Source organism: Prinia subflava, chromosome Z, assembly GCF_021018805.1.
Source record: "Prinia subflava isolate CZ2003 ecotype Zambia chromosome Z, Cam_Psub_1.2, whole genome shotgun sequence".
Lineage (NCBI taxonomy): Eukaryota > Metazoa > Chordata > Aves > Passeriformes > Cisticolidae > Prinia > Prinia subflava.
Window position 1 is genome coordinate 99,856,790 of NC_086283.1, and position 15,226 is coordinate 99,872,015.

Consider the following 15,226-nt stretch of genomic DNA (forward strand, 5'->3'; position numbering starts at 1 on the left):
CACATGTCTTTCCTGACCTTACTTCCATACTAGACATGGATGCTGAAGAACACACTGTGAACATCTTCTGACACCAAAGTCCCCCTTAATGTAGAGGCACTTTTGTTTTGTCATAGCTAATGGTTGCTATGCAACAGTATAACAAGAATGAACAAAATTCCAAGTCTGTGTCCTAATGAATACAAACTAATGAATACAGGATAGGAATTTTTTAGCTCAAAAAGTGTAAAATGAATTGCTCACATAGAATGGTAAGGATGAGATTGCATCCTAACAAGGAACTCATTTGAAATCAGATGATTTTGATTTCACACACAGATGTCTTCCTCCAAAATGTCCAGCCTTCTTTTAAAGTCTGCAGTTTTCTTCTGGTAGAGAATTTCTGTTGGCTAAATTGACTGTAGCTGTGATCTCTTCAAGAAACATTGGTTTCCGTGATCATTCCTTAACACTTCTAATATATTTCTGTAGAACTCCAGCTCCTGCTCCAGTTTCCAGGACCAGAAAATCACTAGTATGTTTGACCTCTCAGCTGAATACCGTCAGCAGCACTTCCTGACTGGCTTACTTTTCACTGAACTGGCAGCAGCACTGGACGCAGACTGCGAGGGGTAGGTATCCTGATTTGCAGATTTTAAAAATAGGATCAGGTTACACTTGGCAAGGCCATAGTTTGATTCCAGGACAATCCTGCTTCCCCCACTCTTTTCAGTGAGTCACTCTGTAACGTAGCAATGACCCAGTCATGGTTTTATCTGCAGTATGTTCCTCCCAATGAATGAAAATATACGATTTGTGATGGTAATGTTGGCTGAATATACAAATTGAGAACACAGAATTTCAGTTGCTCTTCCCTCTAAAACACCTCTGTCTTTGTCTGAGCTTAAGTGTCTAGCTGAACTTTGGCCAGAGTTTTATTCTTTTCCTTAAGCATCTCTCTTTACCACAGTGGATTTTTATGGGAAGTTAGAAAGACTTGGGTGCTCTTTGATTGTGGTAGAGTGGCTTGGAGATATAAGATACCTACTGTTTGCAGGGAACATGAATCTCTGCTCAGAATGAAAGAGATTATCAAGTGCATATTGTTGTTTATTATTTGTTTCCTTCACCTCCTTTCTATATATTAAATCTTTGATTTATAAATGATTTGTGCATGATCCATGAATGGAACTCATGGATGGTTTCTGTGTTAACAGGATTAGCAAGGTGCAAAGAAAAGCTGTCAATGCTATCCTTAGCCTGCTGAGTTCCCATGACCTAGACCCACGTTGCTCCAAAAAGGAGGTGAAGATTAAAATTGCAGCTCTTTACCTCCCTTTGGTTGGGATCATTTTGGATTCAGTACCACAACTCCATGATTTTACAAGTAAGACCTTTTTGCCTTTGTATTTTTCAGCTACTAAGAGGGACTTGTCTAAATAATTTATCAAAAATATAAATAATCAAAAGATAATAATCAAAAATATTAGTCTAGGTTGAATATTTCTTTACTTAGAAGTAAACAGGAGTTTTACAGACAGGAAAAACTTCAGTGTCCTCACTTCATGAGGAAGTGATAGACCAGATATATCTGTAAGTATATCTGCATATCTCTTAGTGTAGGTTTTATGACCTTTGAAAGAAATGCAAGAAATATTTAGCTCTAGATACACGTAACAGTAGTGAAAATAATGCTAGTAATCCTGACATCTGGTTACACCACAATTATAGAAATTGGATTGTATTCTCTTTTTCTATTGCTTTTTTGCTGCTATTAACATGATACCAAAATTAATTAATTAGGTGTATAAACTTCAAAGAGTATATTTTTGTCACTGTTTCTGAAAATATTTTGCATTTAAATGTCTTAACAAAAAACTTACTAATATAAAAATGTTATTTATCACTTTCAAGTGGGTTAGGTGAAAGCATTAACTATATATACATGGGCTAATTGGATCTCACACCATTCTTTTAATCTAATTAATCTAATTATCCTTATACCATAGATGAAAAGAGTTATTATAAAGGAACCCAGGTGTACCAATTTGCCCAGATTTTAGAGTGTCTTCCTTGGAGAATCTGTCACAAGAGGCTCTGATCCCACTCTGAACAGATGGGGTCCAGCTGGTCAGTCAGCTTTCCTGAGAAACAGAACTTGCAAAACAAAATGGATGCTCAGAATCAGATTTTTACAAAACTTATGGATAAATAACTTCATTTGCTGAAATTGGTGTCAAGAACCAGCAAGGAACAGAAGCAATTAGGTGCCTGAAATAAAACTTGTCTTTAAGTCAGCAGCCAATACTGGATCTGTCAGCTCTTACCAGACCTATATACTTTGTTAAGCATTGACAAATCCATGTCTGGTTTCTGTGCTTATCCTCTTGACTGAAATGAGCTAGAACTGGATGGTTCCAAGCCTTAAAAAGCACTGGCTTTGAACTTCAGAGATAATCTCATGTTTGCTACCATCTTTTACGTATTTTATATATTTGAATAATTTAGCAGTCTTTGCGAACAGCTGCAATTTCTCTTGCTGTGCCTCTTGCACTGCTTTGTACATCAGCCAGACAAAAAATCTTGGGGATGGAGGTGCCAAATATTTTGCTAGGTTGCAGACCAATAGAAAACTGTGACATGTGAGCAGAAGCAGCTGGATTGCGCTGGAAGTTCCAATGGGATATTTCAAATTTAGTTTCAGACATCCGCAGCGGAAAGGGACGCACAGGAAACCCAGAAGAAGAGCAAGAGTCTTCAGGTGCAATCAACCAAAATGTGGCTGTTGCCATTGCAGGCAGTCAGATCAACATCAGAAACTATGGAATACCTCTGGCATCACTGGTGTGTTCACTGCTCTTCCAATCTCCTTTCTTCTATCTGTTTTCATCTTCCTTTGTTTTCTCCTTTTATCCTTTCTTGCTACTAATAGCTACAGTCATGAGAAACTGCATTTTTGCTTCCTCCAACCCCAGCAGATCCCTCATAGTCCTTCTGTCATCGTCTCTTATTCTCTTCTAGTAATTTAATTGCTATTTTACCATACATTTTTCACTTTTTTCTCCCACATGCCTACCAAACTTAGGCTTATTTCCAGATCAGCAAATGCCACTGTGGCAGCCCCACAGTTCCAGTCTTACCTGAATCCATGGATCTAGGAATCTAGGATTCAAATGGTTCTTTTTCTCTATGTATGGGGGATTGGGGTGTTTGTTTGTTTGTTTTTACCTGTTATGCAATTTGGCTGACACAAGTGCATGGCAGGAGGAAAGCAAATGGTTACAGAATATTTTTTTACATTTTTATAAGGAAATTATTATACAAGCATATAACAAACTGGTGCCTCTCAGTCTTTTACTTGCATTCAACCAGTCCTTTCACTAATTACACATATTACATTAATTGCACTAAGTACAAATACACATACAGTCAAAATTACAATAACTATCGCCTGGAAGAGGTCAAATTTCCTGAAGTCCAGTCCTGAAATTCATTTCCAATGAAATTTAAGTAAGATTACTTCACCCAAATGGCCTTTCTCTCCTTTTTCTTCTTTCATTTGATATTTTCTTTATGTGTTCCTAGCCCTACAGACAGAGTGCCACATTAGGTCCTGATACTACTCGAAATCTTTTGATCTGTTTCCTCTGGATCATGAAAAATGCTGATCAGAAACTAATACAGAAATGGGTTGCAGACCTTCCATCCATGCAGCTGAATAGGATTTTAGACCTCCTCTTCATTTGTGTTTCATGCTTTGAGTATAAGGTAAGTGAAACAAGGCAAGGTTTTGTTGTCTTAGTTTGGATCAATGTTTTTCCTTAAATTCCAGGTGTCCAGGGAAAATTAGTAATTGACAATGGTTAAATCAGCACTTATCTATTCTAGACAAATTAGTTCAGATAAAATAACTGACAATAGCCTTAAGGCAAAATGCTGCTGAAACTTTTGAGGAAGTCCTATGAAGGTGTTCTAAGTAGTTTAATTGTTTTAAAATTGGTATTTGAGGGAATTATACTGACAGCTCCTATAAGTACTGGACAGGACACTAAGTATGACTCTTTAGTTAAGAGCAGGGACTTGATGTCAGCACTCCTCTCTCTGAGAGGGTCTGTCTGAAGTGGACCAAATAACCTTCTCTCTGAACTCTAATTTCTTTATCTGTAGTACTGAACTACATCTTTATTTCCATTAGCAGTAAGTATTGTACCTCTTTCCTCATCTGCAACATTTTTTATTAGACTTTATGTATTAATCAACAATATTCATTGCTTTCTGCCCTCTCTGCAAGTCTCTCCTGTTGTATCTCATTCTGGAGATGTAATTTGGTCTCGTGATCAAAAATAGAGGCATTGGTGTTGATTGCTTTACCTTTACTTTCAGGGCAAGCAAAGCTCAGATAAAGTTAGCACCCAAGCACTCCAGAAGTCACGAGATGTGAAAGCTCGACTAGAAGAGGCTTTACTGAGAGGAGAAGGAGCCAGAGGAGAAATGATGAAGCGCTGCAGAATACCAGCTGGTACTTCATACCCCTGTCCCCCCATGCCTTTTGAGAGGAACTCAGGTGGCTGTAGACATAAATGAGTTTGTTGGGTTTATTCACATTGTCCATTTTCGTCCTGGTCCATTTCACCCCCTTTTCACCCACAGTCCATTCCTTTGCAGACCATTCTTGGGTTTGCATGGATGAAAATAGCATTAAGTTTCAACTATCCGAGGTGTAGCTAGGACTGAGCTCTCCTCAGAGAAGAGTATGAAGCCAAGAAAGAAGTTTCAAGATGTTCTAAAATGTTATTTTAGTGTCTAATCAAGAGCCAAGAAATGGTATCAAATCTATCGCTAAAAACAAGTAGTTCATAGCAAAAAAGTTTGCTTCATGTAATAAATGGAAAACCTGTGGGGTTTTTTTGTAGGTTTTTGTAGACATTAAGCATGTTAATGCCCTAAAAATCCCAAATTAAAAAAAATGATGGGTCTTTTCCTAGAGCCCTGAACCTCTAAGCTGAATGGTTTTAGTTCTGACAGACTGCTGCAGAAATATATCTCCTTTTGGTGAGCTATCAGACTTCAGGTGACCCCTTTTGTTTTAATCTCTCTGACATATGTTGCACTCTTAGGGAATGACAGATCAGCAGGGGTAAATGAAAATTTGCGCTGGAGAAAGGAGCAGACGCAGTGGCGGCAGGCAAATGAGAGACAAGACAAGTAAGTAATTTAATTAATGCATATTGCTTTTATTAGAACTGCTTGGGGTTCTTATGTTTTGTTCTTGCTCCTGGGAAGTTTTATTACCAAATCAGTAGTTTCAATCCTTTTCTTCTTTTGTCAAAGAGAAAGAAAAAGAAAATGTTTACGTGGCAGAAATATCCAACTGTTTCTGTGACACAACAAAGAGGTCACAAATACTAGAAGGAGAATTTTAAGTAGCTATCTACACATTTTTTCCTTCTTATTAACAGTTTGGCAAGCATTAGTGATATCAAATACACCATGGAGGCTTGATACATTTATTTTGGTATTGCTCTTAGCTCCTCTTTTGGTACTGCTCTTAGCTCTTAGCTACGTACAGTAGCATTGTTTATGTTTTACTACATTAAATCAGCTAAGATAGGTTTGACCTGCTGTGTTAATACAGAGAAGCTCTGTTAGCAGGACTCAGGGAAGATAATGCTTTGGGATTGTTGCAACAATTATTTGTCATGCCAGAGAAGATCCAGTCAACAAAGTTAATGTAGAAAGCTCAGTGGAAATGGTCCAAATACTCATAAAGTTCACTAAATTTGTTCAGTTCTTACTCTTATTGGGATTTCTGCCCTTATTATAGCACTGAAGTTTCGGCAGTCCCTTCTGGATTTGGTTGCTTTGACTCACTGTAGTTAATAATCATATGACTTCCCGGATTTACTTTCTTAGCCTCAGCCCTCAGAATTCTCTGTTTGTGCACTAAAGGATGGCTCTTTGCTCCTCTGGTTTTATTTTTGGGTAAATGAATGTAGCAGAGCAGCTACACATTTTGAAGCCACTCAGAAGGGTGATTGTAAGGGTGTTGCTCCAGCCACAGAAATACACCTTAGGAACTTTGGCCAAAGTCACAGGATCTAATCTCAAGCTCTAGAGACCAGCCTCTAGCCAGGCAACAGCACCTTTTTGAGCAGCTTAAGAAAAAGAAAAAGACCTCTTTGCATTTCTGGCATAGAAGGGATGTGTGAAAAAGCAGTTTTGTTAATAGCTGCTCCTATGCTTATTCAGCTGCAGAGGAACTGCTTTCCAGACCTTGTCCTTAAGTGTCAGCTAAGAAGGTATCATGTGTTGCCTTACCACTATTTCCTGTCTTTTATCAATATTTCAGTTCTCTGTTACATGGCCTGGGACACTGCATTATGGACGTGCTGTCTTTTGTTGTCAACAGTCTCAGGAATCAACATTATAAATTGCCTTTATTAAACAGTGCTTCTATGGCACTGAAGCAATTTCCACTTTGGACTACTCTACCATTTTTACTATTTTTTTATGGAATTGTCAGATCAGTTAGCCATTATTCTGTTTTGGACTTTTGTGTCCTGCTACAGGCAATGCATTCAGAAATTACAGTGTAGTTTACTGAAGTGAACATGATATTAAGTAGCCATTATGCAGATGACTATTAAGAACATCTATCCAAACTGTCTAGAGGCCTAGTTTTCAAAAGTCCCCTTTGTGACTGCTCTTCTACTGTAACAGCTTTCTGAATTTCACTCTGGAGTTTTTAAGAACATTATTGTCATTTTTTGCTCTTATGGGATTGTTTGGAATGGTATGCATCCGTATTCTGGCTTTTTTTAAACAGCAGGTCATCTAAATCTTGGGATACCCTCTGCTTGCTTTAATTAGAGCTCTTTTTTGCAGGACAAAAGCTGAGCTAGACCAAGAAGCTCTGATCAGTGGAAACCTGGCAACTGAAGCTAACCTGATCATCCTTGACATGCAAGAGAACATCATTCAGGTGAGAAATAATAGAGGTGGCTTAGTACCAATCCCTGCTCCCTCAGAAGCCAGTGAAATCAAGATTAATTTTTCCTTTTTGTTTCTTAGACAGTGCAAAATATTTTGAGATCTTCTGTAAACTTACATAGTCTTGAATAGAAAAAAAACGTAGGTAGTGAGGAGAAAACTTCATGCTTGAAAATCTGTTAGTAGAAAAGCGTTTATCTGCTAGACTTTCGTTGTACTGGACCTTTTTTTCACATGACATCACTCACAGCACCTACTCTCCCCACTGTTTTGTGGGTTTGAGTCAGAACATACCAGTATGTCTATTTAGCCTAGATGCTAAGGATATCAAGGATGCAAGGGAAAGGATGGTGCTTGCCTACCACAGGATCAGTTCCTAACCCAAAGCATACATGAAGGATTGGAAAGAACAGAAACAGAGCTTCAAAAATCACTGCAGAAGCTTACCGAGCTTAAAAATGCATTGGAGAGTCTTTGGAACATGGAAAATGTTTGGGACATTTCCCCCTCTGTCCTCTTGGTAGCTACAAAAGTGCTTTGAAATTTCTCTGGAGCAGATGATAAAAATGAAGAACCACCAGACTCCTGGATGTCTCATGGGCTGGAGAGCAGAACTTCAGTTCCTGTGTGCCAGTTCATTGCTGAATTGCCTCATACAGTTACTGTTTTTCTCCTTTCTATGTAGGCAAGCTTTGCAGCAGAATGCAGAGATAATCTCTTGGGAGGAGTTTTAAAGGTCCTGGTAAATTCTCTTGGCTATGATCAGAGCACCACTTACCTGACTCATTGCTTTGCCACACTGAGAGCACTTATTGCCAAGGTATGCTCTTGTTATTCTTTTGTTTTCATGCTTCCAATCAAATGAATAGAAAAGCATTTCTAGAGCAGAGCTGTATGCATTAACTTACCATGTTTCTTTGACATTTATTAAATATATTTTGCATATGTAAATACAAATTACTATCTGTACGGTTGTTGCAGGATTTCTACATCTATTATAAGGTTAGTTCACTGGCCACACAAGATGGAATAATTAAATCTGAATAATCTTGTGGGTTTAGCAATCTACTCTTAAACATGTAAGATTTGCTAATAAAAAGGTAAGCAATTCCACACCCTTTATTTCTAATACATTCTAATTTCAATCAGGAATCTTAATGCCAGGAACTGCACAAGAACTCTATAAAGTCAAATCTAAATTATTATACCAGCAAGACTAGTTTCCAATCAGATGGACAGCAGAGAAATCTAAACTCATGAGACATTGAGGGCATCATTCTAGGTTTCTATTTCTAAGACATTTCTTAGAATTTCAAAATCCTAACTAGATTCTAAGACAGTGACAGTTTTCATCTTTGTTCTACCTGAAAACTAAGCCAAATCCTCATCTCTCTTCCACTTCTCTGTCACCAATTAAAAAACTCCAGATCAGAAACAACAGCAACAACAACAATAACAACAAAGCTAACAAAACAAAAAAAACCCTCAAACTTCAAAATATATATGTGGACAGATATTCATACGAATAATAAAAAATTATATTTTTTTTTAATAATAGAGTTCATAATGGGTTGGGTGCTTCATAAGGACTCAAAAATCTTTTTAACATTCATTTTCCTACAAAGAAAAGCAGCTACACTAAGGAAGGATCCATTAAATGTTTATTTTCCCTAAAGTATTCTAAAATATAAATAAGAAACAGGATACTCCTGTCCAGTTAATGCCTGTTCTGCTCTTAAATGCAGATTGGCTGACAAAGCCTAATTACAGGGTAGATACCGGAATAGTTATGAAACTAATAATTATGTTTTCATTTTACTTTATCTTTAAAAGCTAACTTCCAGTTCCAGTAATGAATTTTGTGAAACAATTGTTATTCTCATTGAAATAGATGTTGTAGTTAAGCTGACTCGGTTCTGGATTTCATTAAGCAATCACTGCAATTATTTCTATTATACTGTAGGCATGTAGATGTTATTTTACAAATAAAAGATAAAACCCCGTTCCAGCAGGCTTGTAATACAAATTAAACACAAAAGAGTGAGATAATGGACTGAAGAAAGGCTAGGAACTGGGAAATGGGTCTGCAAACTGGAAACAATGTCTTGTGTTCACTCTCACACCTTTATCAGTCCTGTTTGTGTACATATGGTACTGGTGCATCTGTGCTGTCTCTGCTGAGAGTTTCTGAGGACAGACATCCTGCCCCCTGAGTTTTCTGCCTCCTGTGTGCATGAAGACACTGCAAAGGAGGGTATGGCATGAAAGCCTGGCAGTGGAAGTTTTGTGACACACCACAGGAGGAAGAACATGTTGGAGGCCTGGGGAAGGGTAGGGTGTTGGTGCAAAGAGCTAAAAATTGCTCCATATACTTAAGGAAGTAATGGCATGCTTCATGAATCATTATGAAATCTGAAAATAGCAAATCTCCATGCTTCTATGAATTTTGCAATATTTCATGTTTTCAAAAACTCGTGGAGCCATCACACCCTGACTTTATTCTGTCTCTTTCTCTTTTTTTTCAAAACAGGAAGGCTATTTTCAAACCCTTCTTTCCTGTAAAAAATCTTAAAAATGGAATCTTCAGCATGACAGGAATCAGAATTCTGAATAAAAAGAAGTATAAAATGTAGTTTTTGAAAACTTCAGACCTTTTCTGAACCCAGTGACTTTTATGAACCCTGGTACTAAGACAATGGTGTTTTAATGGCTAGAAATGAGAGTAATAAATGTTTTCCTCTCATTCCCTTAGTTTGGAGACTTGCTGTTTGAAGAGGAGGTTGAACAGTGTGCTGACCTGTGTCAAAGAGTTCTCCATCACTGCAGCAGCAGCATAGATGTTACACGGACCCAAGCCTGTGCCACCCTTTATCTCCTCATGAGATACAGCTTCAGCTCCACCAGTGTAAGATTTTGAGAGCACCAGTATGTTTTGTGCCACCTTTTTTGTGATCAATTGAAACAAAGACTGAAGTTGCAGCAGCAAGTGGAATGCATCTGCAGTCACCTGGTCTGCTGTTTCACACATTTGAGCCAAGAGAAGTGCTAGAAGTGTAGAGGGAAAACAATTTTAATTATTGTTCATTGCTTTGATTCAGGAAGCATGACTTGTCCTGCAATATCTGTAAATGCAGCCTCAAACAGAGCAGCACTAGGTCTCTGACAGCAGAGACTATACAAAGCATAAGCAATACTCTTCATATTGTCTTTTTTCTTTCATTCCTGTGTCAGAACTACTCAGTCTAGTTCTATTCTAATGCAATTGCAACCTCTGTAGAACTCCTGTAGACTTGTATTAATGGGTATTCTTCACCAGCTCCTTGTTCCTAGGACTAGGCTCTGATTTTTACCACACACGTGGAGCAAAAGACATACATTATGCATGTAGATTAATAATGTTCTAGCACAAAAGGATATGCATTAGCATTTTGGATAGCATCTGATCTTGTACAGAATTTCCTTCACTAGTTATTACTTTAAAAGTCTTGAGTATGTAAATAGTGTAAAAGCTCTGCAGAAGGAAAATATACTGCAGACACACCATGATCATCAGGGCATCACCAGTTGAAGCTCCCAGAGGCCTTTTGCTTCCCAGATTTGTTTGCAGAATGTTTTTCCAGTCATTCCTCCTCATCTATTCCTGTCTGATCCACATGCCCACTGGCCTGTGCAAAGGGGGAAAGGGGTGCTCCTGGCTTTCTCCTGTCTCAGGCAAGCATGCATATTTCAAGGAACATTCTAGCACCAAAGTACAGACATGTCAGAATTAGGGATCTTAGGCTTAAGCAAGTAAAACATGATTAGGTTTGATGCACTAGAGGCCAGTTATGTGAGCAGTGAGTGTACTGCACTCAATCAGGGCAGGTGAAGGTGAGTTTGTTCTCTAGAGGAGATGGATACGTGAACTGCAGTGCAGCCATCATTCTTTCATGTCTTTGTGTTTTTCCTCTGGAAGAACTTTTCAAGGGTGAAGATGCAGGTGACCATGTCTCTAGCTTCCCTGGTTGGAAAATCCCCCGAGTTTAACGAGGAGTTCCTTCGGCGATCCTTGAGAACTGTCCTGGCCTATGCAGAGGAGGATACAGACATGAAGGGAACACCATTTCCCATTCAGGTTAAACCTTTTATGGCATCTGTGGCTTTTATCAGGAGCTTTCACACAGGACCATGCTTAAAGCAAGTTCTAGATCTTGGTCTTCCAAAGCAATGAAAATAAGGATGAAGAGGTTGTTGCATGAGTTTATGCCTAGCACAACAATAAGTGGGGGAGAAGTGGATATTATTCCATAAAATAAACTCTTAAGAATTTCCACTGAAATCACATGAAGTTTCCCAAAATTTGATTCATTATGTTTTCAGACTAGTACCATCTGGGAAACTTCTCTCTCTTAGCCAACATTATTCATTATCAGCAATAATAAAAAACATTTCAGACAACTGTCAAATACTTTGTTAAAATTCTTAGAGTAACTCAGGTTGTGCTGAAGACTTTGTGCTGAAGACTTAAAAAAAACCTGGTTTCAGATCAAAGATCAAATACAGCTGAACTCCATTAGTATATTTGATTTTTTTTTCATTCAGAAATAAATAGATCAAAGGATTTCAGCTCGTTTTGATTCATTAAAATGTATATGTGTAAGATTTGCTATGTCAGCAGCCCTTGCTGCATTGCACAGAGCTGAAGAAAACATCCTGACATTTCCTTGGGTAAAAGGGGCTTAAAGAGAGTAACATCATCTGGTGCAGATGCTGTTGTTTTTCCAGAAGGAAAAAATAAACACCTGAGATTTGCACATTGATCTTTCCATTGCTTCAGGTGGAGGAGCTACTGTGTAATCTGAACAGCATCCTGTCAGATACGGTGAAAATGAGGGAATTTCAGGAAGATCCAGAGATGCTGATGGACCTCATGTACAGGTGAATCCATTTAGAATTGCTGCTGAGAAAATTCTGCAATGAGGTGAGATGAACTATGCGTTTGAGGGACAAGCTGTGACAAACTCTCCATCTGTCCTGTTTGTGCACATTCTCTCTTTAGGGAATTAACTGGTCTATCACAGGTGGCCCAGGCTGCAGCAGTGGGCACATTGCAGTGCAGCCTCTGGGAGGTGGACATAGATTTGGGCAAGGATAAGAGTCAGGAATATTGAGGAGTCTTGGATGCAGCAGTTTTACTTTCCTCACAGCCCCTCTCTCTCTGCCCAGCACTGCCTAACCATTCATTTTGCTTTCTGTTTAATGAACTATATGGAATAAAGACAGAGATGTCTTCTTCCATTCAGCCCAGAGGAAGAACTATAAAGGTATTTTTGTTGTTTGAAAAGTGCTGGTTCTCATCTGCTTCCTGGCCTGTGTTTTCAGAATTGCAAAAGGCTACCAGACATCTCCAGACCTGAGGCTGACTTGGCTGCAGAACATGGCAGAGAAGCACAGCAAGAGGAAGAGCTACACAGAAGCAGCCATGTGCCTGGTGCACGCTGCAGCCCTGGTGGCAGAGTACCTGAGCATGCTGGAGGATCACAGCTACCTCCCTGTGGGCAGTGTCAGCTTCCAGGTAAAAGGCTTGGAGGCTGTTCTGGTGTTGGTGTGTGTGTTGCCCTGGTTTTTCTGAGTTTTTTTAAAGCCTTCTACTTGTTCGTAAGATGGAGTCAGTTCTTTATTTTCTGTACAATATTAAGGGTCAGTTTTTCACTTTCTCACTCTTCGGAATATAAACAACCTTTCTTGTTTTTGTTCACTGTCCTTTGTCTACATATTTCTAGCCTGAAAATAATGTTGGTTGACAGTTGGTGTGACCAGTGGAGTGAAGGGGTAGCAACCCCAGAAGCCAATCTGCTACCAGACCCACAAATGTATAAAAATGAAAGAAATAAACAGTCTCACCTCTTTTTGGGGAGCAGCTTTTCACTGCAGACCTGTAGTTGTTGTTTTGCATGCTGCTTTCACGTGTGTGTGTGTTTGTTCTTGTGCTGAGCAAAGCAGAGGTGTCTGTATGGGGCGGGTGTTACAGTGGCAGCTTCTATTTCCAGCAGTTTGATACTGTAATCTCTTATTTGCTAAGTAGAACCCCTCTATTATTGCCTGCTTTTTTCTAGGGGTGTTACTTATCAACTGTGACAGATGCATCTTTCAAACTTCTTTCTCATAATCTAGATAATTGGAGCTGCTCAGCTATTTCAGGCGTGTTCTGCAGTCCCTCGACTGCCCTCAAGTTACTAACCAAACCCTTTTGATTGATGAATAACACAATCATTGCAGTCAAACCAGTATATCCAAGTCAAGTAAAAATGTCCCATTAGTTCTTTCAGCATGAGCTGTGGCACTCACATTATCTCTCTGAAGATTCCACTGGTTCTTTTGGCGTTGCTGAGCTCTTTACTCAGTAATAAACTGATTTTTCCAGACAATTTTCATGCATTTCATTTTTCACCTTACTTTTCTACATCACATATATGAAAGTGTAAGTCTTTGTGGTTAGACATTTTTAAACACAGATATATATACACTTAGTTTATCAGATTATGCAGTTTTGGATGCCTTTACCTTAATTGACTTCATATGCAAATTTGATTATTTTAGTGCTTCTTTTCTCCACATTATTGAAAATAAAAATGGCCAAACCCTTAATTTATTGCCATGTGTTGTTAAGTTCTCTTTTATCATTATTTCATGAAAGCAGCAAATTGTTGGCTGCAATGATTAAAGTAAATTATAAATCATTTCAAATAATTAGTGGAAATATTTTGTAAGTTCACCTTAGATGTTATAGGCACCTACTGTTTAGACATTATTGCCTTTATTAGATTGTAATCCCCTTTTTTAGAAAGTATCAGGCTTGTGTAATCTAGTTTTGATCAGGCTAAGTACAATACCTTTAAGGTTTTCTTTAATAATTTTGTATCGGTATTTCCACCATTTTGTCCTGGTGCAGTCTGATAAACCTACCACCGTCTGCTCATCTTGTACACTTTAAAGAAATAGGTGATCTTCAAAGCATATTTCATCTTCTGGAAATTCTCCAGTTTTCTAAAACACGTGGCAGCTCAGGATTCACTGCTTGAATATGTTTTGCTTAGCTTTTTTGATCTGTTGTAGAGCACATTTTATGGTCAAAGTTTGAAATATCTAACACCAATGCTTGGTGCATTCATCATCCTTCGAAATAACCATACCACCCTGGGTTTTTCCCTTCAAAGTAGTAAATGTGAACATGATTGAGCCACTTAGCATTTTGCATTGAATTTAGTTTGGTGGGCATTAGTATTTGCAATTCCACCTTAGCAATTAGATGATGGACAAGTGTTTATTCTTGATTTTCATTAATATCAGGGTAGCTGCATATACTCTTTTTAACAGCTAAACCTTTGGTTATGGATTTATACTTTTGCCATTTTGCATCCCTTATCAGTTTTGTATAACTTCAATCTTCTAACTTCCATGCATTGCTTCCATTTACTTCTTTTCTCTCTGTTTGTTAAATACTATCATTATCTGGATATAAGTGAAGTTTGCATTCCCTCCCCAGTGTCAATTCTGCTCCCAGGCTGCCTTGAGTGCTTGTAAACTCACACACTTGACCCTGATGCAATTCCTCCCTCTATTGCTCCTAGATTATTCAGATTGCTATAAATGGATATGTTTTCATTTATGTTAAAGAGTTGAAGTGTATTTTACAAAGCACTAGGCAAGCAAAAACTTAGGAGTTTAAATGCAGCAAATCAGTTTCTTTCATCAAAATGCTTGTGTAAATGCATGTTTGCCAAAGAAACAGTTGCCCCATAGGAGAGAGGTAATAAAATGCCCTAATGATGAGAACCCAATTACACAACTCTTTATCTGACAGCAAACTTTGATTTTTAGTTTACTCAATAACAGTAATTGACTATAATAACCCTTTTCGTTTTTACATGGACTTTCAAGAAAAGGTTTCCCATTCTTTACAAAAAGGTTTATGTTTTGTAGCCCCTGTGAAGACTTTATTCAGATGACCTTGTTAAAAGAGGGAAATACTATGCAGACTGGCTTGGCTTTACCTGTAGTTACAGGTCTCTCTCACTGATTCTTTTTGTGATCATTTCTGCATTGGCTCAGATATGAGATCAACTAATATTGGTGATATGCCTTTAGTTGTGGAATTAAGGGTGATAATAATGCGAATAAAAATATTATTCTGAATGAGGGAAAGAATTATCTCCTTTTTACAGATGAGTAAAATGACTCAGCAAAGGCTCAGATCAGTTCTGATTTTGATCTTCTG

General features: G+C 38.2%; 1 protein-coding gene across 2 annotated transcripts in view; it reads left to right on the plus strand.

Moving 5' to 3' along the window:
• DOCK8 (dedicator of cytokinesis 8) overlaps positions 1–15,226 on the plus strand; it is a 90,500-nt gene that overhangs the window by 62,580 nt on the left and 12,694 nt on the right. For both annotated transcript variants that reach the window (XM_063422811.1, XM_063422812.1), the window contains 12 exons: positions 472–611; positions 1,197–1,366; positions 2,678–2,823; positions 3,565–3,747; positions 4,363–4,498; positions 5,097–5,184; positions 6,865–6,961; positions 7,655–7,789; positions 9,722–9,874; positions 10,925–11,083; positions 11,786–11,886; positions 12,331–12,523. In XM_063422811.1, the coding sequence (XP_063278881.1) occupies positions 472–611; positions 1,197–1,366; positions 2,678–2,823; positions 3,565–3,747; positions 4,363–4,498; positions 5,097–5,184; positions 6,865–6,961; positions 7,655–7,789; positions 9,722–9,874; positions 10,925–11,083; positions 11,786–11,886; positions 12,331–12,523 (1,701 nt within the window). The remainder of the gene's footprint in view (positions 1–471; positions 612–1,196; positions 1,367–2,677; positions 2,824–3,564; positions 3,748–4,362; positions 4,499–5,096; positions 5,185–6,864; positions 6,962–7,654; positions 7,790–9,721; positions 9,875–10,924; positions 11,084–11,785; positions 11,887–12,330; positions 12,524–15,226) is intronic.